This window comes from Strongyloides ratti, assembly GCF_001040885.1.
Source record: "Strongyloides ratti genome assembly S_ratti_ED321, chromosome : 1".
Classification (NCBI taxonomy): Eukaryota; Metazoa; Nematoda; class Chromadorea; order Rhabditida; family Strongyloididae; genus Strongyloides; species Strongyloides ratti.
The window spans coordinates 2,872,603-2,897,024 of NC_037307.1; the positions used below are offsets into that span (position 1 = coordinate 2,872,603).

The window sequence follows — 24,422 nt, forward strand, 5'->3', positions numbered from 1 at the left end:
ATATAATCGTATGAAATATTTATTTTTCTTTTATGTAAATAAGGAAGTAAATTTATTATGACGAGATGTTCAATACAACTATGTGGTTATTTAAAATAAATATTTATTAAAAGTTTATGTAGAAGATACTACACGTCTAACGACATTGCTTTTTTTAAGAATAAAGTATGGTATTTATATTAGAAAAGACATGCCTCTCGGTTAACAGTTGTTTATCATAAAAATTATCTAATAAATGTTTTACTTATTAAAAATTATTCTAAATATCATTATGATATTTAATTAATATAAAATAATATAATTTTATTAATATTCAAATATTGTTATTAAAATAAACTTAATGTACTAAATTTTATTTATTAAGATTACGTTTTGTGTTTACAGTATCATAAAATTCAAAAAAAATATCATTAAATGTTATTTAAAATAAAATACTTTTTATGTATCTTGATTAATTTTTATAGTAAGTTGATTGATGAAAAGATTTTTTTGTAAAACCACCATTTACATTTTGAAAAGCTGCTTGATTTTTAAGATGTTGATTATATAAATTATTTAGTGCATTTGTTAAAACTTCAAATTTATTTTTTAATGTTTTAATTGAAACATTTCCAGAACCATTATTACTTTGAATTATAATTTCTTTTAATTCATTTACCATTTCCTGAATGTTTCTTACTTTACTTTTAAAAATTGGATCATTAAAAGAATTACTAGACTGAAGACTCATTACTCGTTTCGAGATATCATGAAGTGCCTGGCACATACTATTAGAAAGACTGACTTTATCATTTAATTGTGTATTTGTTACTCCATTAAAAATACCATTTTCATTATTTCTAACTTCACATATTGAGGGATGAATATAAGATGATGTTGTTATTATATCTTCTTCCTTATTTGTAATTATTTTTGTTCTTTTTTTAACTTCTGCTGGTTGATTTAAACGTGGTTGTTGATGATGACTTCTTTCAATAGATATTCCTCTTTTTTGATATTTTGGTTGTAGGCAATTTCCATCATATTTAATAATTTGTTCACTTTCTTTTAACATATCCATCATCTCTCTCATATACTTTTCATTATTCTCCAAATTATTTCTAGCTTTTTCAAGTTGAATTTCAAGAATTTGTTTTTGCATTAATAAATCATCCTCTGTAGCATCACCATCTTTATTTAATTTATTCAAATGCGTTAATAAAGACCACAAAGCTTGTGTAACAGCTGAACCTTCCGAAGAACCAAATCTTTGCTCCAAGTTTGTCTTCAAATCATATGAAACAAATCTAAGTTCAGTCCTTACAACATCTTCACTTTTATTTGATTTAGTTACCTGAATTAATTGACGTGGATAATCAGGATTTTTGTTGGAGTCACTTTTTCCTGCCATGGTTCTTTAAAACGATATTGTAAATAAATGAAATATTAATATGATTTAAATTAAAAAAAAAATTTGAATAATATATTAAAAAATTACATAATAATTTGTATTTAATAAAAAAATTATTTTTATATTAATTTTATTTTGTTATGTAAATTATATTATTTTCATCTGAAAAATTACAAATAAAATGTAATTTTTTTTTACATGGTAGTTAAAATTTTACCAGGATGGATTTCTCATCCATTAAATTGTATTTGTTATATTTTCTTCCTGTTTGAATATTTCAAACAAAATTGAATTTTAACTTAATTTAGTATATGGAAAAAAATTTCAAGATTCTCAACTATTATGATGGATAATATTTTTTATTTCATAAAAAAAGTTTTTTTAAAGTATATTTTAAATGGAAACTATTTAGAAGTTGATTCCAATAAAGCCCAATACTTTATTCAAATTTTGAAGCGAGATAAGCAAAAACAGACGAATCTATAAATTTCTGACTTGGTCTTTGGCATTGGTGTTAAAAAAAAAACTTTTTTTTTCGAATTCAGAAACAAAAATATTCTCATTTGATAGCCCTTGAAAAATGATGAATTTCTAATATAATCAAGGCTATGCTAGAATTAAAACTTTAGAAGTTATGATCACTTGAAGTTTGAGGCGAAAGTGGGGAATATTTTTTGAAAAAAATCGCCTTTTGCCATTCAATGAAGTTATTTGGAATTAAATAGACGATTCTAGACCAATTTTTTACGACAAATTCATTAAGCTTAGTCTTATCTTCATAGGATGTCTCTAACTTGAGATATGATAAGAAATATAGTTTGAGAAACGTTTTCAAGAACGTGCTCATAACTTAGGCAAATGAAATCCTGGAAGCATGAAATTAGATGCGCTGGGCTTCTTTCAAGTTTTTAGGCATAGTCTACGTTGAAAACATTTTCTGAATATCAACCCATCTTGAGATATGAAAGTTGGTATTTTTGCGCGCCTAACTCTTTGTCATCATTTTTTTATATTTCAATAATGGTTAGAGATATAAAAAAATTTTGAACGTGGACTCTAAATGAAAACTGATTGGAAGCCTATTGCAAAAATTTTCTTCTTTTTATGTTAACTTTGAAGCGAGATATAAGAAAAGGCGGAAATTTTTCTAAAATATTCATTGTTCTCGAGAGTTTATGCCTCTGATGAAACTTGACAAATATTGTATTTTTTACCATAATTCGGATAATGCAATATTTTACACAATGCCAGATAAATATTTTCTTAAGTAACTGATCATTAATTAATTTTTTTTTTCATAAACAATAACATATTTTCGAAATCTTCAAGTCAATAGTTGATAAATTATTTGTATCTTATAATTCATACCAGATTTTTATGATTTACTTATCATTTCTTATTTTAAAATGTAAAGTATTATTCATTTTTTCTTTTTTAAAAATCTTTCATTGATATAAATATATCTCTTTAGAAAAAAATTTTTTAAAAAGTAATTTAAGAATAATTTCTAATTGTTTATGAATTATAATTTTAAGTAGAATTACTATAGATATATAAAACAAACATAGTTAAATTTTTATTTATTGTATTCAAATATATTGTTTTTTTATAATTTTTTAAGATTCACTTTATTTTATGTAAAGTTCAAAATTTTTAATAACTTTCGAAGATACTTTTAGACAATGAGTGATAATATTTTATTAACTACATTTTTTTTTATAGATTTTGATGCTTGAAATATAAAAGAATCTTTGTCAGTTTCTACTACAATTATTTATATAAAAATACGTTTTATTTTTCTTGTTATCATTGCCAACATTTGAATAATTATCATAATTATTGAATCATACTTTTTATCTACTTGATGTTATTTTCTTATAATAATTTTATCAAATATAAACATTATTTCATTATATTTTTATGGTATAATATTGTAAATAAACTTATTATTTTATTATAAAAGATTGATTAAAAAAAATGTGTTGTTAAAAGAATATTGTATAGCTACAAAAAATTGTTTTGAATCTTCTTGGTATGATTTTTTAACAATAAATTGTTAAAAATTTTTCAATTATCAATTACCATAAATAAATTAATAGCTATAAAAACTTATAATGTCTATAAAAAAATTAATTTAATATTTTTCTATACATACGTCATAATGCTAATAATATAAGAAAACGTTTGGATAAATAAAAACATTGTAGTTATAGTTTGCCCTACTTTAAATGTATACTTTGATACTGCAAAAAAAAAATTAGATGACCTGTAATACTATCTTTTCATTATTTATCACTATAACATGTTTTATAATTCGTTTATCATTGAAATTTTATATTAAAAGTAAATTTAAAATTTATGATTTATTACTTTAAATATTTTTATATAATTTTTTCAACGAAAACAATAGAAATGAATTGAAAGTAAAACAGGTATCGCTTTTTTTTAATATTTAGCATTTTTTTTTATACTCTCTAGTAGTATTGACATTTTCAATTGTGTATTTTATTATTTCCACATTAATGGCATAATCTAATTTATTATTTAAAAATCAAAACAAATAGTATGATTACCTATGCTTGATATTTCTTTATATTTTCCTTTTTTTTAAAAAACAGTAAACACAAAAAAAACAAATGATAAGGTTATTTTCAAAAAGGAAATCCAATATTTTTTCTTAACAAAATTTTACCTTACAATAAAATAAAAATATATTGAAGAAAAATTATGGTACTAAAAATGACTTAAGTTGTTTAGTTCAATGTTAATATTAATAATTCTTTAAACTCTATTTTTTAAAAAAGAATTTAATAAATTTTCAATAAAAATTAAAATAAAAATATTACAAGATAATAATTATCCATTAAATTTAACAGAAGATATATTAATAAAAAAAATGAAAAAATATTATTAATCATTAAAATGAATAATTTTTCTTTTTTCAAATATTATTTCTGACATTTAAATATAAGGATAACATTAAAATATATTAGAAATTATTAATTATTTTTTTGAAGAAAAACATATGTTATGATAAATATCTTCAAATCTAAATGACACGCGTAGATTATTATTATGGGATGTTAGTAGTTAAAATACATTTCTCCAAAATATTTGAAAATTACATATATTAAAATATGTTCTCAATTTGATTTCTACATTCAAAAGAATCAATTATTACCTTATGAAGTTTCACGTCAGCTAATTGTGATATGAAATATTTACTTTTAATATACATTTGCATTCTCTTATTCTTTCTGCCTTCAGTTAAATCTTTCACTGAAGATGATAGAATATATTACAGGTATGTTTATTTTTAAGTTTAATTAAAAAAATTTGTTTTTAGAGAAAAAGTTAGAAAGATGTTTTATCATGCTTATAATGGATATCTTGAAAATAGTTTTCCGTTAGATGAATTAAAACCTATCTCATGTCAAGGAATGGATACATGGGGTAGTTTTTCACTTACATTAATTGACTCTCTTGACACTTTACTTATACTTGGAAATTATACAGAATTTGAGAGAGTTGTTGATTTAATATTGAAAACAGTTGATCCTGATATAGATATTAATGCATCTGTCTTCGAAACAAATATTCGTGTTGTTGGTGGTTTGATATCAGCACATGTACTACATGGAAAAGTTCCAAATGCTAAGTTACCTGAGGGATGGCCATGTAGTGGGCCTTTACTTGATTTGGCTGTAAAATTTGCTGATAAATTACTTCCTGCTTTTAACACAGATACCGGAATGCCTTATGGAACTGTTAATTTAAAGTATGGTGTTAATAAAGATGAAACACCAATTACATGTACAGCAGGAGTTGGTACATTTATCATTGAATTTGGATCTTTATCAAAATTAACTGGTAATGATATTTATGAAAAGGTTGCTATGAATGCATTAAATTCATTATGGGAATCAAGATCAAAAATTGGTCTTGTTGGTAATCATATTGATGTTATGACTGGTAAATGGACAGCAACAGATGCAGGTATAGGTGCTGGTATTGATTCATACTATGAATATTTAGCCAAAGGAGCATTACTTTTTCAAAAACCTGCCTTAATGAAACAATTTAGGGAAAGTGTAGATGCTATAAATAAATATATTAGAAATGAAGATTGGTTTTTATGGGTTTCTATGACACAGGGAACAACAACATTTCCTTTTTTCCAATCACTTGAAGCATTTTATCCAGGTTTATTGGCATTAGTTGGTGATATAGAGGACGCAAAAAGTATAATATTAAATTATAATCATATCCTTAGACAATACGGAGTTCCACCTGAATTTTATAATCTTAATAAATTTGAAGCTCACTCTGGTAGAGAAGGTTATCCTTTACGCCCAGAAATAGTTGAATCTTTAATGTATATATATAAAGCAACAAAAGATCCTACATATCTTGAAATGGGTGCAGGTATGGTTGATGCAATAGAAATTTTAGCTAAAACTAAATGTGGATATGCAACTATTAAAGATGTTCGTGATGGTACTATTGAAGATAGGATGGAATCTTTCTTTTTAGCTGAAACAATAAAATATTTTTACCTTCTTTTTGATAATGATAATTTTATTCATAATGATGGTACTTCTTCAAAAATAATTTCTACAGATAGAGGACAATGTGCTATACAAGCTGGAGGGTATATCTTTAATACAGAAGCTCATCCAATTGATCCAGGTGTATTATATTGTTGTAGTAAACAAAAATTAGAAGATATGAAAATATTAAATAATTTTGCTAGAAATATTAGTTTTTTAAAGTTAATGAATATTGATAATTTTAATGATTGGAATGATGAAGAAGAAGTAGAAATAGATCAAAGAAATATTTTGTCTCAAGAATTATCTGAATTAGAATTTTTAAGGAAAAAAAGTGATATATATGCTAAAAGAAAAAATAATGCAAATGAAGTTGAATATGAAATTGATGGTGAAAGAAAATCAATTGATGAAAATATTAGTGATGAAGAGTCAGAAGAACCTGATAATGAAGATGGTTTTGGAATTTCTGCTGAAAAGCCTGATCCAATAAAAGTTGATCCTAATAATATTAATAAGGATGAAAATAACTTAGTTGAAGAGGTAAATTTAGAGGTAGGGAGTTTGTAATTTAAATTTATCACTACCATAATACTTTTTTTATATTTAAATTATATTACATTATATATTTTTAGGTTAGGGAAATACTAGTTAATTACAAGAAATATAAAAGTACTTCTTCTGAGAAAGTAACTGATCTTTTAGAAAAGTTAAGAACATTGAAAAAATCTTATGCACAGATAATTAATGACTCATCAAATTTATATGTCAATAATCTTCAAAAAACAATTGAAAAAAAGAAGAAAAGAAGAGAAGTTTCTGAGATGCCACAATCTCAATACTTATGTTTTAATTGTTGTTGGATTTTAGATGAACCATTAGATTCATTTAACTATAAAGCTTTTTTAAATGAAATATACACAAAACATCTATTACCATCAGGATCATTCTTACCAGGTCCAATTTGTCTTCCAAATGATTTACCATACCCTTCAGACAAGTATTTTAATGATATTACAGAACTCTATGATATTCCATCTTTTGATCAAATAACAAATGCTGTTGATGGCATTGATTTTACAAAATTTAAATATAGATCTTTATTAGAAGAAAATTATGACTTACTTTCCTCTCCGCCACGTTCCTTCATTTCTTTACTAACGGGTTTCGGACAGGTAACCAAACGAAATGGCTGATTTTTTTTTTGTATATATCTTTATCCTTATATTATATATTTATATCATATAGGCAAGATTACAGCTAATAAAATTTCATTTTTACATTGTTATGTCTTCAAAAACGTAAAAGAAATAATTTAAAAAAAAAATTAAAAAAGCCAATTTATAATACCAAAATTTTTTTTTGAAAAAATATATTTGATCAACTCAAAGAAATGTTTCTGAAAGTCATAATTATTCATTGAATGATAAAAATATCAATTATTTTTTAATTTATGAAAAAAAATTTTTTTTATATATAAACATTAAAATAATAGTAATTAATGTAAAACCTAATGATTATAATTTTTCAAAAAATGAAATATAACTAGAAAAGATAGTAATATTTCTGAAAATAAAGGTAATTGAAATCAAATACTACAAAAGTTTAGAAAAAATTTTCAAAAACAATAAATTAAGATTTGATAAATGAATATTCATTTAAATATTAAATCTCTTTTATTTAATTATTAGTATAATTATAAGGCCACAAAAAAATAATTGAAAAAAATAAATATATACAAAAATAATTATATATATATAAAACTAGTATATTTGTCTAATGTGAGATCAATATAAAAACTTTGAAAGAATACCAAAAAAAAAATATTTGGTAAAATTTGTTATCTCAAATATATATATAAATTCCATATAAAGGAAAAATAATGATGTAATTTTTTTTTCTTATTAATAAACCCAAGATACTGGAACCCATTGTGGTGTAACATTTAGTTTTTCCATTATTACTTCTAATTGTTTAATAGTTTCATCAATATCATTATTATATATAATATAATCAAAAAGATGACCAAATGCTTGGCGTAATATTTCACTTTCTTTTAATAATCTTTCTAAAGAACCATCTGGATCTTGGAGACCTTGTAAGTCTGGTGCTGCTATAAATACAACAAATGGTGAGTACTCAGCAGTACGGAGAACTTTTAATGCCTGTGGTTCAACATCAAGAATAGCTGTTTTACCAGAACGATGAATATGTCTAATTGTTTCAAGTTTTGTTCCATACATACATTCTTCATGTGTTCCATATTCAAGATATTCATTATTTTGTATATCTGTTAACATAGCATCATTTGATACAAAAAAATAATGTTTACCATCAATTTCATCTTTACGTGGTTGTCTTGTTGTATGTGGTATTGGATAAGCATATTTACCTGGATATTTATGAATTAAGGTATTTTTTATATGTCTTCTACCAACACCATGTGCACCAAGAAGGACAAGTGTTTTACGGCGAAATTGTGTTAAACCAACAACTTCTTCATATGTTACAAGATCTAATTGTTCAAAGATATTAGAATGTTTACGTAAATATTTTGTTGTATAATATTTCTTTTTTTTATTAAACCACATACAATTAGAACCTTCTTTGGCTCTTTCCATTGCCATACATGCTGTTCTCCATTCTTGTAATTCTGGTGATGGTATTAAACCAGCTACTGTCATTGTAGTTGGACCACTTTTACCAAAATTATGTGGATCATGAGTATTAAGAGTTGATGTATATATACCACTTAATGTATTTGGATTAATATTAAGATGTTTAATTGTTGAAAAATTTCCTATAGCAGGAAAAGGGCAAATAAATTTAGCTTGCCACCAATTATGATCATCTTTTGATATAACTTGTAATATATCACCAGTTTTAAATGGTACACCAGCCTGTGAACATGGTATTAAATCATCTTGTGATGGATCATAATCAAATTGTGCCCTAACAAATATTTCACATGCTGGTGGAGCACTTCTATAACTAGGAACTATTTTAAATGTTACATTTCCTCTAATATCACGTAACATTTTTTGTAAACTTTCAACACTTTGATTTTGTACAGAAATACCATTAATTTCACGTATTTCATCTGATACATGAAGTGTTCCCTGTCTATGAATTAAACCACCATACATTATTCTAGCTACAATACATCTACCATCTTCAGTTATTTTTAATGTTATTCCCATTGGTTCTTCAGTATCTTTTTGAAATTGAATTAATCTAACTCTAGAAACAATATCTGTAAAAATATCTTGTTCCTCATTTTCTAAAAAAAAAACAAAAAAAAATATATATTATAAAAATAAAATTTTAATAATTACCTTGCATTTTAGAAGTTGATGGTTGAATAGAACTTTGAATATCATGATTACACATTCTTGGTAATGATTGTGTAAATATTTTATCACTTACATTACTTGGTGAGATAATTTTACTACTACTACTACTTGATCCTTTTCCAACTGGAAAAGGGTTTAATCCTGCAAAGTTATTTGGAAGCGTATTATTATATAAGCTACAATTAACTCCAATTTTATCATCATGTCTTGTTAAAACATCACCACATTCAACATTTGGATTATTAAAAACTTCCTGTAATATTATATCTTGTGCATTTAGAAGAGCTTTTAAATGAACATTTGAAAAGATAGCTTTTAATTCTATTGCTTCTGGAGATGGGTTAGTAAGATTGTCTAGTGATGTTTTTAATACATTAAACAAACTTGTTGCTTCTGGTAATGATGTTTGTGGATGTAAATCTTGTCTTGATACTTTATCATACAACTGAAACAAAAAAAAAGATATATATATATGTATATATAAAATTAATTATTATTTTTTTTTGGTAAATTTTTTTAAAAATAATTTTTAGTATATTTAATTTTTAATATTTTATGATATATTAACCTATACTTTTAATTGGAGGTAAAATAATACTAGCATTATCATCTTCAATATCTTGCCTACTAATTCTATCTTCAAGATGAGTTAATGTACTTTCACACTCCAATCTATTTTTCCTAATATCTTCCTCAATATTGACAGGCCTAAGTTTGATGATATCTGTTGTACATTCAATTTCAATATTACTATCAACTTCAATTTCATGATCTTTTTTATTATAATTGTTGGTAGATGTCTTCTCAACAATCATCTCAAGAAGATCACGATTTTCTATTAAACTATTTTCTAGTAACCTTTTAGTATATTTCATATTAATAGCATCATCACAAATAGAGGTATGATGATGTCGTCTTTGTAGGAGATGGCGATCTACCTGTTCATGACAACAAAATCCTCTATCAGTACATGCTCCAATACAAATAACAGATAGGATAAATATTAAAAATGATCCTATTAGAAGTGATAAGAGTAAATTTTGATATAACAATGAATCCATAAATAAATATTATAATTTTAACATCTAATAAAAATATTGTTATTAACTATAATATTTATATTAATAACAAAAAAAAAATAGTAATAAAAAAAAACCACATTAAATGTGGTACTTTTATTTATTAAGATTAAAATAAAATTTATTTATTATTTTATAAAATAATAATAAATTAAAAAGAAAAATTAATCTTTATCTTCTAATATTAAAACAAAAAAGAATTGAATATATTATGATAAAAATAATCTAATAAATATTATATTTCAATGATGATCTTAAAATGATATAGTCAAAAGAAGATAATTTACATGTGTAAAAAAAAAAGATTAAGATAAGAAAGAAAATGGTAGTAGTTATTTAAAATATTTTCTGGAAGAGTAACACCTCTAATTTATAGAAAAGATTTAATTGATAAGGGAAAGATGGAAGATTATTTATCATATATATATTTTATTTTTTTCATTATTACTTAATTATATATTCATTATACTGGAATAAATATATGTGACTGTTGATTAATGAAAATAAAAATGAGTGGGGAATTTTATATTATTTTAATAAATCATCATATCTGTTTGTTTTAATAAGTTTAATTTAAAAAAAAAAGCACGTGGTAATATTTATGAATTAAGATGATTAAGTATATGTGAATATGATTGAATATTAATAAAATTTATTTTTAAAATATTTTTAAAGTTTAACATTAGGGTAAGTATCTAATTGTTTAATTATTTATTAATTAACTAAATACTTCTTTTAATAATATATTTTTAAAAATAATAATTTTTAAGAAATTATTTTACATTATAAACATAAAGTTATTAGATTATACTTGAGAAATAACTAAAATATATAAAATAATTATATTTTGTAAAATAATATAAATACTGTCAATGGACAATTTAATAGAAATATATAGAAAATCTAATTAACTTTTATTGGGAAAAATAATGAAAAGAGGAAAAGCAATTTATAAAAATATCAATAAACGTAACATCTTTTTGTATATTTATTTATTTTGATAAAAAGAAAAGCTATTTAATTGGTTATTGTAAAAAATTTTTACTAAACTAAATATTATTCCTTAATATGATAAAAAAATTTAAAATGTACTATTATAGAAAAGTTTTAGATAAATAATAAAATATGATTTATTTTTACTATTATATAGATATAATTTTTTATTTATTATTAAACTGCAATAATTTTACTACATTATTATTGTTATAAAACTTTTTATTTTATTTTTAGAAAAATAAATTTTTTTAATCACTTAATAAAGAAAAAAATATAAAATCTCTCCTAAGGGAAATTATAATATTAACATTTTTAAATAGTAAATATAAAGGCATATATTTATTTGAGTATAGACATATGATAAAGGAATAATTTTATTGAACTTTTTTTTTTCTTGATAATAAATATCTCTCTTTACATGTTTCTTTTTTTATTTTTAAAACTATAATTTTTATGATTAATATCCTATATTTATTTGATATATAATATCATAACAAAGATTGAAAACAACTTTTTTTGCACTATTATTAAAAAAGAACAAAAATTGTTGGGAATTAGTTTAGATAATAAGATATGATAAAAGATTAGAAAAAAGATATACAATAAAATTAGTGGTAAAAGTACTATTTTTTTTTTTGTTTTTAGTATAAAACTATAGAAGTAAGTCTATATATGATAATGTTAAACAATTGAAAAAATAAAAAATACATTTTGAAATATCTAAATATTAAAAGTAATAATAACAAACCTTTTGTTTCAATTTAACGGTTGTTATATTATTTGGAGAACCAGGAATAGGACTATTAATATATGATGATTGCGATGAGGTAATTGTTGGTGATAGGGATATTGAAAGTAGAGGTATTTCAAGATTCCAATCCTCTGGATTTTCATTTATTATAACTTTTTCAATTATTTCATCATTATTTTTACAAGTTACTGATATTGGTGATTTTGAGGAATAGTATATACTTTTAACTGGTAATGAAAATGACACTGATCTTGATATTTTGGCATCTTTTTTAAAAGAAGATTTTGTTGAAGGTATTAATATTGAATTATTACTTTGCATTATATTTTATTAGTTTAAAAAAAATTATCAAACATATGTAGAGAAGGATATAATAATATATAAATATAATAATTTTTAAACTAAAAATTAATAATAAATAATGTTAGTGATAAAAAAAAATGCCATTAAGAATCATATATCATATTTGATGACGTTAACTTGTTGGTAATTAAAGACAAATGTGTGTTGTTTTTGGAGGTAGGTCTAATAAAAATAACACATAAAATATAATTTTTTAAAATAAAAATAATATAAGTTACATCATCAACCAGGTGGTAATTATAAAAAGATGTTGATTTTTAACAAATCATATACATGTGATAAAAAAGTAATTTTTTCTTTAAAATAAATAATTAATATTTATATGATTGATATATATTTATATATAAAATAAAAATATATATAAAAAAAATAAAAAAAATTTTTTTAAAGAATATATAAGAAACTAAGAGTTAACTAAAAAATAAATGTTATTGGATGGTTAACCTTTTCTAAAATAATATAAAAATTGTTTAAATAAAATATAAAGGAATTATCTAGAAATAGACATTTACTATCAACAGTTACATCGTCTTGTTAACAAAAGTCTATATTTATATGTTATATATGTAGAAACAAATTTATGAACCTCCATATATATTTATTTATATATATATATATATATATTTAGAAGTTAAAGAAGTGGACAAATTACTTTTTGGGAAGACACATAATTTGGGTAAAAAAGAATTTTAAGAGTGAATAAAGCAATTTTGAAGAAAAGAAATATATATTAGAAAAATAAATACAAATAAAAGATTATTGATAAAATAAAAGAATCATTTAAGAAAAATTTTCTTATTGAAAATTTATTTTTCAAAATAAATACATTCTTTTATTTACCTAATAGTTATTTTATTATTAAATAAAAAAATTAACCTAATCTTATGAAATTATTTTAAAAATATATATATATAATATATATAAAATTTATTAAAAGTTACTAGTAATATCTTGTATTTTTATGAATATTATTGTAAACATCAATTCTTTTATATAGATAACTTTAAATATCACAATAGAAGATACAGACATAATATAAGAAAAAGAATTTCAACTTTACTAATAGAATATATTTATGGATGAGGATAAATTGAATTATTTTTAAATATAATAACGTTGTAAAGAGAGATGGTGAAGATTTTTAAGAATATATATATATATATAAATGGATATTATATATATATATATTTCTATTATTATTAATATTTTTTTTAGAAAAAAATTTTTTTTTTAAATTTTTTTTTTTTAGAATAAACTTACATTTAGAAGATCATGAAAATTGGTGTTTTCAAGAACTCCTGCAAGATGATTACTCGTTGATGATTGAAATAAATTATTACGATCAGTTAATATTGATATTTGATCTAATGATGTTAATATCTAGAAAAAATAATTATTTAATTAATATATCTTTTAATTAACATACTTTTTCTATAGATGTTGTTTGAATATTAGTATTACATGATTCATCTTCATTACTTCTACCACTAGTTATTAAAGCTTCACTAGTTATACTATTTATTGTTTCCATATCACATACATCTCCTTCTGGTAAAATGCCTTCTGTTATCATATTATCAGATGTCTTTACCATTTCAGAAACGGGTGATGTTGGTAATTCCCAATTGGGATGATTGACAACTGATATTAAATTTGACTTTAACTTTCTTCTTTGATTATATTCTTTAACATTTTCAACAACTTCAACCAAATGTTTTCTATTTGGGACTATTTTTTCACATATCCAGGGATGATGAAGGCATTCCTCTGCTGTTGGTCTATCTTCTGGTATAGATGTTAATAATTTTCTTAATAAATCTTTTGCTGGTTCTGTTATTGGAATAAAATATGGATTTTCAAATGATAATGTTCCATTAATTATAGAATCATAAATATCTTGAGTTGTACCATTAAATGGTGTTTTTCCTGTTAATAATAAATATAATAATACACCTGCAGACCATATATCAACAGATGTATTATATGGTTGATTTTTAACCATTTCTGGTGCCATAAATTGTGGAATACCAACTTTACCCTGATCACATAATGAATCTTTATTTAATAATCTAAATGCTGCCCCAAAACCTCTCAATTTAAGGGGGGCATTATTATCTCTGGAGGCTAGTAAAATATTATGAGGCCTAATATCTCTATGAATAATATTTTGTGAATGCATATAATTTAAAGCTTCAAAAAGTTGCCTCATATAATGTGATGCAACAGCTTCAGAATAAACAAAACCGGCTGTGGCTCTTTTGACAATTTCAAAACATATATCACTTCCTTCAAGATATTCAAAAATCATATGAACTGTTGTGTCTCCTTTAATAACATCCTTCAACTGTGCTAAGTATGGATTTTTTAAATCTGCACATATTTCAATTTCTTTATCAGCATCTTCACTTTTTATTGTATGATTTGGTGATCGTTGTTTTAAGGTAGATTTTGAAAGTGAAATTGTTTTTATTGTAAATGTTTTTCCAGAAAGTCTATGTATAGCTTTATAAATAGAAGATAATGGTCCTTTTTCAATAACATCAATAATTTGATAATGATGTGTCAATAAAGCAGTCTCATCATTATCCATTACTCCTACCATTTTTGTTTCTTTTTTTTTTTATAAAATTTTATTTTTGATAATATCCTTTTATATATGTAAGTATTTTGTATAAAAATATACAAAACTGTAGAATATTATTTTTTTTTTTGAAGAAAAATTGAATGTTGAAGATATATATACATATATATATAATCTATATATATATATATGTATATTTAATGGAACAATCTAATTGATATGATAAAATTTTGTAACACAATTTATATAAATAAACTAATATGAAAGAATATAATAGTTGTAGAGAACATATAGAAAATTTTTTTAATGATAACAGAAATCAAGATTTTTTTGTTTTTGATTGTTGATGTGTTCTAGAAGTAAAAAAAAAAATTATACATAATAAGGTAATTCAACAAAACAACAATAGAATAAAAAAAAATATATATATATATTTTATAAAAAAAAAAAAATAAGAAATAAAAATAAGATTTATAATATTTTTTTTTTATAATATTGTGTAAAAATAATAATTATAATGTTGAATTTTCTCATAAAAAAAGAAAAAAAAGTTATAAAATTTTCTATATAAAGTATAAATAAAATTTTAAAAACATTGAAAATAATAATCAAATCAATTCTTATGTTTGTTGAATTAAGTTAATAAGAACAAAATATAGAGTGCTTTTTCTTAAACGATATATTGCATTGATCTGTTAGCAAACATAACATTAATTGAACAAAATAAATGACAAGTGATGAGAATAGAGGATAACTGAAGTATATTGAGAAAAATGATAAAGATGTCTTGTAAAATTAGAAGAAGCGCAAACTTTTATAATTAAATAGAAGGTGTAAGAAGATGATGATAGATGAAAGAAAAAAAAAAAAGAAGCTGATATAATTAAATATGTTTATTAATTATTTTTAAAATATAGTTTTTATAAGACAAAAAAATGTTAGAAAGAAATTTATGATGTGTTATTTTGCTGTATTAAATTTTTGATACTAAACTATAACTCATTTATTTTTTCTAAATAAAACTAGTATGAATATATCTTATCATTAGTAAAATTTATAACTATATATCTATATATAAAGATATATACATGCCCAAATATGGATACATATAAAAATATAAACAAATAAAAATGATATCTGATAAAATAAAAGTTTAAAAATACCCAGGTTTATTTTAAATAAAATATAAAATATAGAAATTGGAGATGAAAAAAGAATCATCTCCATTAGAAATAAGATAGAAAATTAATGAAGAAAAAATATTCTGATATATGGATAATTAACTTAATTGTTAAACAAATTAATGTCTAAACATTTATAAGAGAGTAAGTAAAAAGTTCAAAAGTAAAAGTAAAAATAAGGAAATTTTCATTTATTTTTATATTTATGGTGAATTTTAAATAAGATTTCTGTATAAATTGGATTAGAATTATTGGAATAGATAGAGGATACATTGATTGTAAAAGTTTTGAGTTAAATATTAATAAATTTTATTTCAAAAAAAGAATTTGAGTTTGATGAAAAATGAGTCAAAATTAATATAGATAGATGTTTATGTAAAAATGTAGACATCTTTTTTAATGAAATATAATTTATTTTTAGAAAAATGTATATATATATATATAGATATATTTTATTATTTTTTTTTTAATATTCATAAAAATGATAGTTATCTTATGTAATAAAAAAAATTTTTTTTTTATCAATATTATACCTTAAAATTTATAAATTATTATTTTTTGTCTTTATTTATTTGGGGAATAATAAATTATTACAACAAAAAAAAATATTTTTACCATCAAAATATAAACAATATTGTATAGAATTTTATACTATTATAAATTCTTGTATTACTATTATTATCATTATTATACCGAATATATGTATAAAAATGGAAAAAAAAAATTATATAAGGGGAATGTTAAAATTTATATACATAAATACTTATATATATATATATATATTTTTTTTTTTTTTGTTAAAAAATATTTTAAGAATTGGCACACAATATATTTTTATGTAAAAACTAAAGCATGAGATCTTTATTACAACATTTTAACAAAACCACATTAAAAAAGAGGTAAAACATAAATAGTATAATATTTTTTTTTTGTAGATAATAAATAAAAACAAATTAAATAACTATTAGAAATCTGATAAATATTAATGGAAACATTAAAATAATTTTTTCAATGAATAAACAAAAAAAAAGCATAAATAAAAATAATGTTAATAATTAAATTTTCTTTTAAGTGTATTTGATCTTTGTACATGATAAATTGAATATATAATATTATTACAAACTTACCTTTATTTTAAATTTAATGTTGTAATTTAATCACTATTACATTTTATTATAAATTATATATCTAAGATTTGTTTAGTCTTTTTACTATTTTATTTTCCCTCTTACACCTCTTTGAAAAAGAGATAAATATATATATATATCATAAAAAAAAAAGACTTTGTATATTTTAACAAAATTGTTATTTGTACTTTATAATATAAAGATAAAACATCAAAAATAATTTTTTTTTTTTTATTATAAGAAATTTTTAATAAATTTCTGTTACTATTTTATAAGAAAAATAAGAGTAATACTGTTTAATTTTAAGAATGAAAAAGTTTTCGGTACTTATTTAATGGGAAAAATAATGGGTAAATATAAGAAAGTAATATAATGAGGAGTTAAAAGGATTACAAATTTGAAGTTTAATATAACAAATGATAGATGATTCATTAAGAGTACAGAAATAGAAGATTTATATATAGGATAAATTAATAGTATTAAAACTTTTACAATAGATTTAAATACAATTTCTATAAAATAATTTTTTTTTTTCTTTTTTGTTTTATTTTTAAAAGTATATATAATATATTCTTTTCACTACCTTCTTCATATATTTTTAAAATTTTTATCTAACCAAAAAGTAATTTTTTCTTTTTAAACAAACAATTAAAATTATTATTTATAATTATATTTTTATATTATATATGTGTACTAATTATGAGTTGAGTAATAAATTTTTAAAATTATATTTTAAGTTAACTTTTCCTCCATAAAGTATTTAATTTCTCTCTCTATCTGATACGGCAAAAATGTTAACAGATAAAATTAAAAAAGATTTTGATGAAGTAAAGAAGAGGATAGGAGGAGGGGGGGGGGGTTAAATAAAATTTTTATATTTATTTATGAATTATTAAATTAATAAATTAGTATCCTCTTTATAAGATGGATTGCCTCTTTTGTCAGTTTATATTTTTACTTATTACTTGACAAAAGAAGTAGACCATCATAGTGTTATTGTTGCTAAAATTAGGAAATTTAAAAAGCGGTCCATAATGACTTCACGTAGTGTGATAAGACTAAATCCCAATATGCCATTTAACTTCTACAACAAAATACATTTTAAACAATAATGTTAACTATTCTTTAAGTTACGAAATAATAGAAAGTGTTAAATTGGGGAAATTTTATACTATTAAGAATAATATTTTGATATCATTCTTCATAAAATGTATTATTTATCCAAGTTTCTTAATATAAATAATTACTTTGTATTATATTAAGATATATATATATATATATATATTTAAGTAACAGATAGTTGATAAGAATGATTGAATATACATATTTTATACACCAAATGATATATGTTTATTTAATTAATGATATATTTCAAGAATGTTGACGAGTGATTTTTACAAATATATTATATTAAATATTTTAAAAAGACAAACTTATATTATTTCATTATATTAATAATAAAAAAAAAAATAAAATAAAGATTAGAAAAAATAACAACTTATAATATCAATACTTATTAAACACAAAAAAAAATAGGCAAAATATAGAAATAAAATTGATAACATAAAAAATTATCATTCAAAATAAAATATAAAAAGATAGATAATGCATTTTAAACATAATAGTATAAAAATTTATTCTTTTCAATTAATGTTCTTTACAAATTTTTTTACAAAATATGTATATATAAATATCTATTGGTTGGTATTTTAAAGTATATAAAAAATATGACTACTAATCATTTTTCTCATAATCATCCATCTCCGGAAACTCTACTACCACACGACTACGACTTTTTCCTCCTTCCATGTCTCTATCATGAAATATATTGTCATTATAACCATCATTCACTAATGCTACTGTTCCAACTAATAATACTACGATTCTGAAAAAAAAAAAATTTATATTTTTCAAAATTAATTAAAACTAAATGAGTATTAAAATATAGTTAGATGTATGACTACACAATAATATATTTATAAACTTACATAAGAAGAGCAAAGAAAAATGGTTGATTAAAGCCAAAAGCTGACATAACATTTCCCATCTTTTTTTTGTCAATTTTTAGATGAATATTTAGGCAAACTTAAAAAGAAGAAAAAATAATAAAAATTTCTTTTTATATATATTTATATATTAAATAGTTTTAAATAATTATAAAGATTTTTTTTTGTAAAAAAAAAAAACTCACCATAAAAATGGTAGTCAATTTTATTTTTCAAGGATTTTAACAATCGATTTTATTAAAGATAGTTTTAAGAGTTAACGTTAAAGCACCAGACAAAATGATAAAACTAACATAGAAGTTAAAAATATTATATATATGTCTTTTATGCCATTGAAGATGTGTAAATATATCTAAACTAAATAAACTTTTTCTATATTTAAACTTATTTAAAATTTGTATTACTCTTTTTTTTTTAAGATAAAAGTAAATTTCAATAACATATTTTTATTTTTACTTTTAAATAACTATATTTAAAGATATATAATAATAAAGAAAAAACACTCTTTTTTTGTTGGTTAATTGTAAATACCATTTTTTAATATATCTTATATATTAAAAATTAATATCTAGACTAAATAATAACTTTTTTATAAAAAAAAATAATAATACTTTTTATGGAATGATTTATTATAATGTTAACTTTTATATATTGAGGTGGAATTTGAATAAAAATATTATTAAGGAAATATAATGTATATGTACTTTAAAAAAGCATTCAAAAATGTAGGGATCTGATGTCTTATTAAAATGTAATAAAAAATTTTCTCATTTGATAAAATAATAATTGAAATATTTCAATTTTATCTTTTATATATGAAATTTTCATATTTTTATACATTTTGTCTGGTTTTACAAAAATTTTCTTCTAAATTTTTCACAATTTCCAATTATACTATAATTAGAGTATCTAGATTTGAAATTAATTACTACTTCATACCGCCATCCATATACATATTTGTTGTCATAACTAACTAGCAGTATTATAAAGCAATACTTTAAAAATTGTATTCTTATTTTTTTATAATTTTTTAAAATTAATTGTAAACAATTTCACTTATCCTTCAAATAAATATACACAAATTTTTTAATGATTCTTTGTTTATATTATTTGGAAATTTTATTAAATATCTATTAAGTTGTTCTTTTATATCTTTTTATATGTTGATGAATATAAGAAAAATTTGGTAAATCAACTTTACCTGTTTTGGTAATTTTTAATAAATCTTTCAATGATAAATTTTTTTATATTATTTATTTATTATAAAGTATTTCTTTTTTCATTAAACTTCATAAGATTCAAAAAAATAAATTATTCAATTTAATGTAAATTGTAATTTATATATATTTTGTTTTTTGATGGTAAATTAAAATCATTGTAAATAATTATCGTCACTTTTTTTTCTACTACTATAAAAAAGTTTTTTTTGAAGTATAATTTTTTTGTTATAAAAACAAATAGTTTTCATTATAATTGAAATCCAAAAATATAAACAATATATTTTTTAGTAATCGAGTACCATTAAAATTTATGAAGATTCATAAAAATATTAAGAAACACTCAAAAATTGTGTATCGTTTATTATATAAATTATTCAATTAAGTTTTTTTTGTAATTATTATAAATATTAAAGTAAATATAAAATTTCTTTAAACATCAGTTGCTAAAAAAATAGAATGATTATCAGCAATAGATACTTTTAATATTTTTTTTCCAATTAAGTGTTTTGATAAAATTTTTCTAGGCTTTGGAACCATTTTATCATCGTCATCTTTTATACCAAGTCCCAGTTGACCAGATGTATCTGATCCCCATGACCATGCATTTCCATTAATATCCCAAGCAATGGAACATCCATAAGCTGCAGTTATACCAACAATCTTATGACTAAATTTTATTTTCATTAATTTACTTGACTTCCAATTAACTTTATCATTTTTTCCTTTCCATGATCCTATTCCAAGAGTATTGTCAATATTTCTTCCTATAGAATAGATGTTTCCATTACTATATCTTACAACAATATGCTGCATCCCACATGCATGGGTTATTTTATGTCCTTTTTTTTTAAAAATTGGAGATTTCCTAAAATGCATTAGTCTATTATCAGAATTTTTTTCAGTTGATGTTGGAAATCCAAGTTGATCAAAATTATTTAAACCACAAACATATACATCTCCATTTTTATCAATAGCCATTGACCAATATCCACCAGCAAAAATATTTTCAAAACGAATATCTTTTCCTTTAGTAATAATATTAGGAACTTTTATATTTTCTCCAGATGAATCTTTATAAAAAGCTCCACCTCTACTGGGATATCTTCCATTAACTCTACCTAATTGTCCTTTAGATAAATCACCGAAAGTAAATAATTTACCCTTATTTGACAAACATATTAAGTGGTTCTCACCGGCAACAATTTTTCCAATTTTATATTCTTTTTTGAAGTCAACAAGTACATTAACTCTATTACGTAATTTGTCAAATATTTTATGATTTTCCATTTCACCTCCACCATCACGAAAATCACCCCATGTTAAAACACTTCCTTTTTCAGTTAATGAAGCAGTAAATGATGCTCCAACAACAATATTTATAATCTAAATATTTTAAATTATTTTAATTTGAATAGAGAAAAGAAATTTACTTTTCCATGATCTCTTATCCTTTTATTAAAATATAGTTTTGTAAATGTATTAATAGAATCATGAGTACTATCAAAGAATCCATCAACAGGAATTATACCATTTTCATTAACTCCACAACTATAAACTTCACCGTTACTTGTTAACACAACAGAATGAACACCACCTGCAGTAATGTCAATTACATTTTCAGAAAATACTTTTTCAATTTTTCGAGGTTTCCTTGTTACCATACGGAAACCATGACCTATTTGTTCTCCACTTCCACAAGTTAATATACTATTTTTTCTTGTTTCAATAAAACAATCAAAAGGCATATCTAAAAAAAAATTATAAATTATAAGATATTTATATAAAATTAAGAAATGTATTCATTATTCAAATCGTTTTTAACATTTTTATTTATTTAAATTTAATATAATGCTATCAAAAATGAGATTTATATTAATTGATATGAAAAAATAATTTCTCTATAAAAAAAAATTTGATATAATAAGTTTGAATATATTTTATTAATAAAAAATTCTATGAAGCATTAGTGTTAAAGAGAAAATTATCTGAAAATGCCCTAACTAATGATACTTTTAAATATAATATACTGAATAAAATAAAATTTATTAATTTAATAAAGTATAAGTTTTTAACACATTTAAATATTTAAACTTGAAATATTTAATTGTGAAACATGATCATTCTTAATACATTTTCCAAAAAACTTCTTTTGTAAATAAAATACATGACAATAAACATCTGATATACATTCATTATTTCTAAAAATTTTTAATCCACATTCATTATTTTGTGGTAAAAAATTTTACATTAATTTAAAATCCCCCATTCTCCAACAAATACCCATTGAAGTAACCATAAATATCTTTAAAGTTATAAATCCTTAACAGAAAATATATCACTCTCATTGATAATACAATAATTTAATCCTTCAAAAACAACAATCCCCTTTACATTAGAATGTTTATTAAGAATTTTAACAAAAAATCTAAAAAGAAAATTTATAATTAAAAAAAGAAATAATAACTTACTCATCAACAATAATATCATCTGGTGTACATGGTTTATTACAAATTGTACACAACCACAATTCCTTATCCATATTAAATTTTAAATAAATATCAAGATCTTCTGGATTAAGGTGATCACAATTTTTTCCACGAAATGGAGTTTGTATTCTTTTACAAATTAATGGAGAGAATAATGAAATTTCTAAATATTTCATAGATTCTTTTTTTGATAAATAGTTGCTTAATTTAGTAGAAAAATTTTCAATACTAACCATACTTCTTTTCAAAATTTTTTGGCGTATCATTTGCCAACTTACTGAGACTGATGTAAATAATCCAAATCCAAAAACTGTATCCTCATTGTCTGTTGTGTCGTAGCATAATTTGATTGTTACAATTTTTCTACGTGATTTAGAAGCATATGAACGAGGAAACTTTAGTATTGCATTATTTAATATAGCTGGAGCAGGTAAAAAAATTGAGTTTTTACTATTATTACGATATACTTCACGAGGTAAAAGTCCAGTAAACTCTCGTCCATTTATAAATATTTGCAATTTAGGAGGATAATATGAATCTAGTTGAATAATTTGATTGTTGTTGAAAATTTGTGTGCATTTTAATAATAAATTTGAAGAAGAATAATTATATGGTATCTGGCGAGAAAGTGAATTACAAAAGTAATGTGGAAGAAATAATTTAAAAACAGTAGGTTGTTTTCTGTTACGAGGTCCAACTATTTTCCATTCTGTTATTCTTTTAATATCTTTGTGAAAATATATTTTATTTTTATTAATACTATTGTAATCTTCTGGAAAATTACACACAATTGGAAGATAATCTTGTTTATAAAGATTATTATATGAATCTTTTACATTGAAACTGTACCCCTCTGTAGCAGCTTGATTAAATATAACATTTGTAACATTTCCATTTTCATTTTGAGAAGTTAACAAAAGATCTAATAAAGTTGTTTGTAACTCAGTCTTATTATCAGAAGATTTACGCTTCAAAATATTTAAGCAAGACTTTAAATCATCTTTAGTAAATTCATGTAATATCCATGTCTAAAAAACTACTTTAAAAAATCTACATTTTAAACTTACCATGCATTGAACTAACTCTGGATTATTTTGTCCATTCATACTTCAATTCAATATATGTTAATTCTAAAATTAAATTAATATATTTAACTTCGAAAACTAGAAAAATTATTGGCATTTTTCTAACATCATCGAAATGATATTATTTAACTATTTATTATCAACGGTAACTAATTGGTGACAAAAAAATGTGGAAAATTAAGTACAAGTTACCAATTTTATAAAGACTTTAAATTTTCTCATAACATACCAAAAATAAATTTTTTACAAAAAAA

At 21.6% G+C, this 24,422-nt stretch overlaps 8 protein-coding genes across 8 annotated transcripts; 1 reads left to right on the forward strand and 7 right to left on the reverse strand.

Annotated features, from left to right (window-relative positions):
- Nucleotides 1–451: 451 nt before the first annotated feature.
- Nucleotides 452–1,390, reverse strand: SRAE_1000090800 (Hypothetical protein; the record flags this gene model as incomplete). Its single annotated transcript, XM_024647798.1, has 1 exon — nucleotides 452–1,390. One exon carries the CDS (start codon nucleotides 1,388–1,390, stop codon nucleotides 452–454), a length of 939 nt encoding a protein of 312 aa, XP_024501840.1.
- A 3,212-nt stretch (nucleotides 1,391–4,602) lies between these two features.
- On the forward strand, nucleotides 4,603–7,136 carry SRAE_1000090900 (ER degradation-enhancing alpha-mannosidase-like protein 2; the record flags this gene model as incomplete). Its single annotated transcript, XM_024647799.1, has 4 exons — nucleotides 4,603–4,694; nucleotides 4,737–5,386; nucleotides 5,426–6,495; nucleotides 6,576–7,136. The coding sequence occupies 4 exons, from the start codon at nucleotides 4,603–4,605 to the stop codon at nucleotides 7,134–7,136; spliced, it is 2,373 nt and encodes a 790-aa protein (XP_024501841.1).
- A 708-nt stretch (nucleotides 7,137–7,844) lies between these two features.
- Nucleotides 7,845–10,354, reverse strand: SRAE_1000091000 (Peripheral plasma membrane protein CASK; the record flags this gene model as incomplete). The annotated part of the gene is made up of 4 exons (XM_024647800.1): nucleotides 7,845–9,220; nucleotides 9,276–9,416; nucleotides 9,474–9,725; nucleotides 9,862–10,354. The coding sequence occupies 4 exons, from the start codon at nucleotides 10,352–10,354 to the stop codon at nucleotides 7,845–7,847; spliced, it is 2,262 nt and encodes a 753-aa protein (XP_024501842.1).
- A 1,741-nt stretch (nucleotides 10,355–12,095) lies between these two features.
- Nucleotides 12,096–12,440, reverse strand: SRAE_1000091100 (Hypothetical protein; the record flags this gene model as incomplete). The annotated part of the gene is made up of 1 exon (XM_024647801.1): nucleotides 12,096–12,440. One exon carries the CDS (start codon nucleotides 12,438–12,440, stop codon nucleotides 12,096–12,098), a length of 345 nt encoding a protein of 114 aa, XP_024501843.1.
- Nucleotides 12,441–13,727: 1,287 nt separating this feature from the next.
- On the reverse strand, nucleotides 13,728–15,084 carry SRAE_1000091200 (Peripheral plasma membrane protein CASK; the record flags this gene model as incomplete). The annotated part of the gene is made up of 2 exons (XM_024647802.1): nucleotides 13,728–13,862; nucleotides 13,909–15,084. The coding sequence occupies 2 exons, from the start codon at nucleotides 15,082–15,084 to the stop codon at nucleotides 13,728–13,730; spliced, it is 1,311 nt and encodes a 436-aa protein (XP_024501844.1).
- Nucleotides 15,085–19,105: 4,021 nt separating this feature from the next.
- SRAE_1000091300 (Hypothetical protein) lies at nucleotides 19,106–19,418 on the reverse strand (the record flags this gene model as incomplete). The annotated part of the gene is made up of 2 exons (XM_024647803.1): nucleotides 19,106–19,256; nucleotides 19,360–19,418. 2 exons carry the CDS (start codon nucleotides 19,416–19,418, stop codon nucleotides 19,106–19,108), a joined length of 210 nt encoding a protein of 69 aa, XP_024501845.1.
- Nucleotides 19,419–21,026: 1,608 nt separating this feature from the next.
- On the reverse strand, nucleotides 21,027–22,342 carry SRAE_1000091400 (Regulator of chromosome condensation; the record flags this gene model as incomplete). Its single annotated transcript, XM_024647804.1, has 2 exons — nucleotides 21,027–21,980; nucleotides 22,028–22,342. 2 exons carry the CDS (start codon nucleotides 22,340–22,342, stop codon nucleotides 21,027–21,029), a joined length of 1,269 nt encoding a protein of 422 aa, XP_024501846.1.
- Nucleotides 22,343–22,907: 565 nt separating this feature from the next.
- Nucleotides 22,908–24,189, reverse strand: SRAE_1000091500 (Zinc finger, MIZ-type domain-containing protein; the record flags this gene model as incomplete). The annotated part of the gene is made up of 3 exons (XM_024647805.1): nucleotides 22,908–23,022; nucleotides 23,066–24,111; nucleotides 24,151–24,189. 3 exons carry the CDS (start codon nucleotides 24,187–24,189, stop codon nucleotides 22,908–22,910), a joined length of 1,200 nt encoding a protein of 399 aa, XP_024501847.1.
- Between the last annotated feature and the right edge of the window lie 233 nt (nucleotides 24,190–24,422).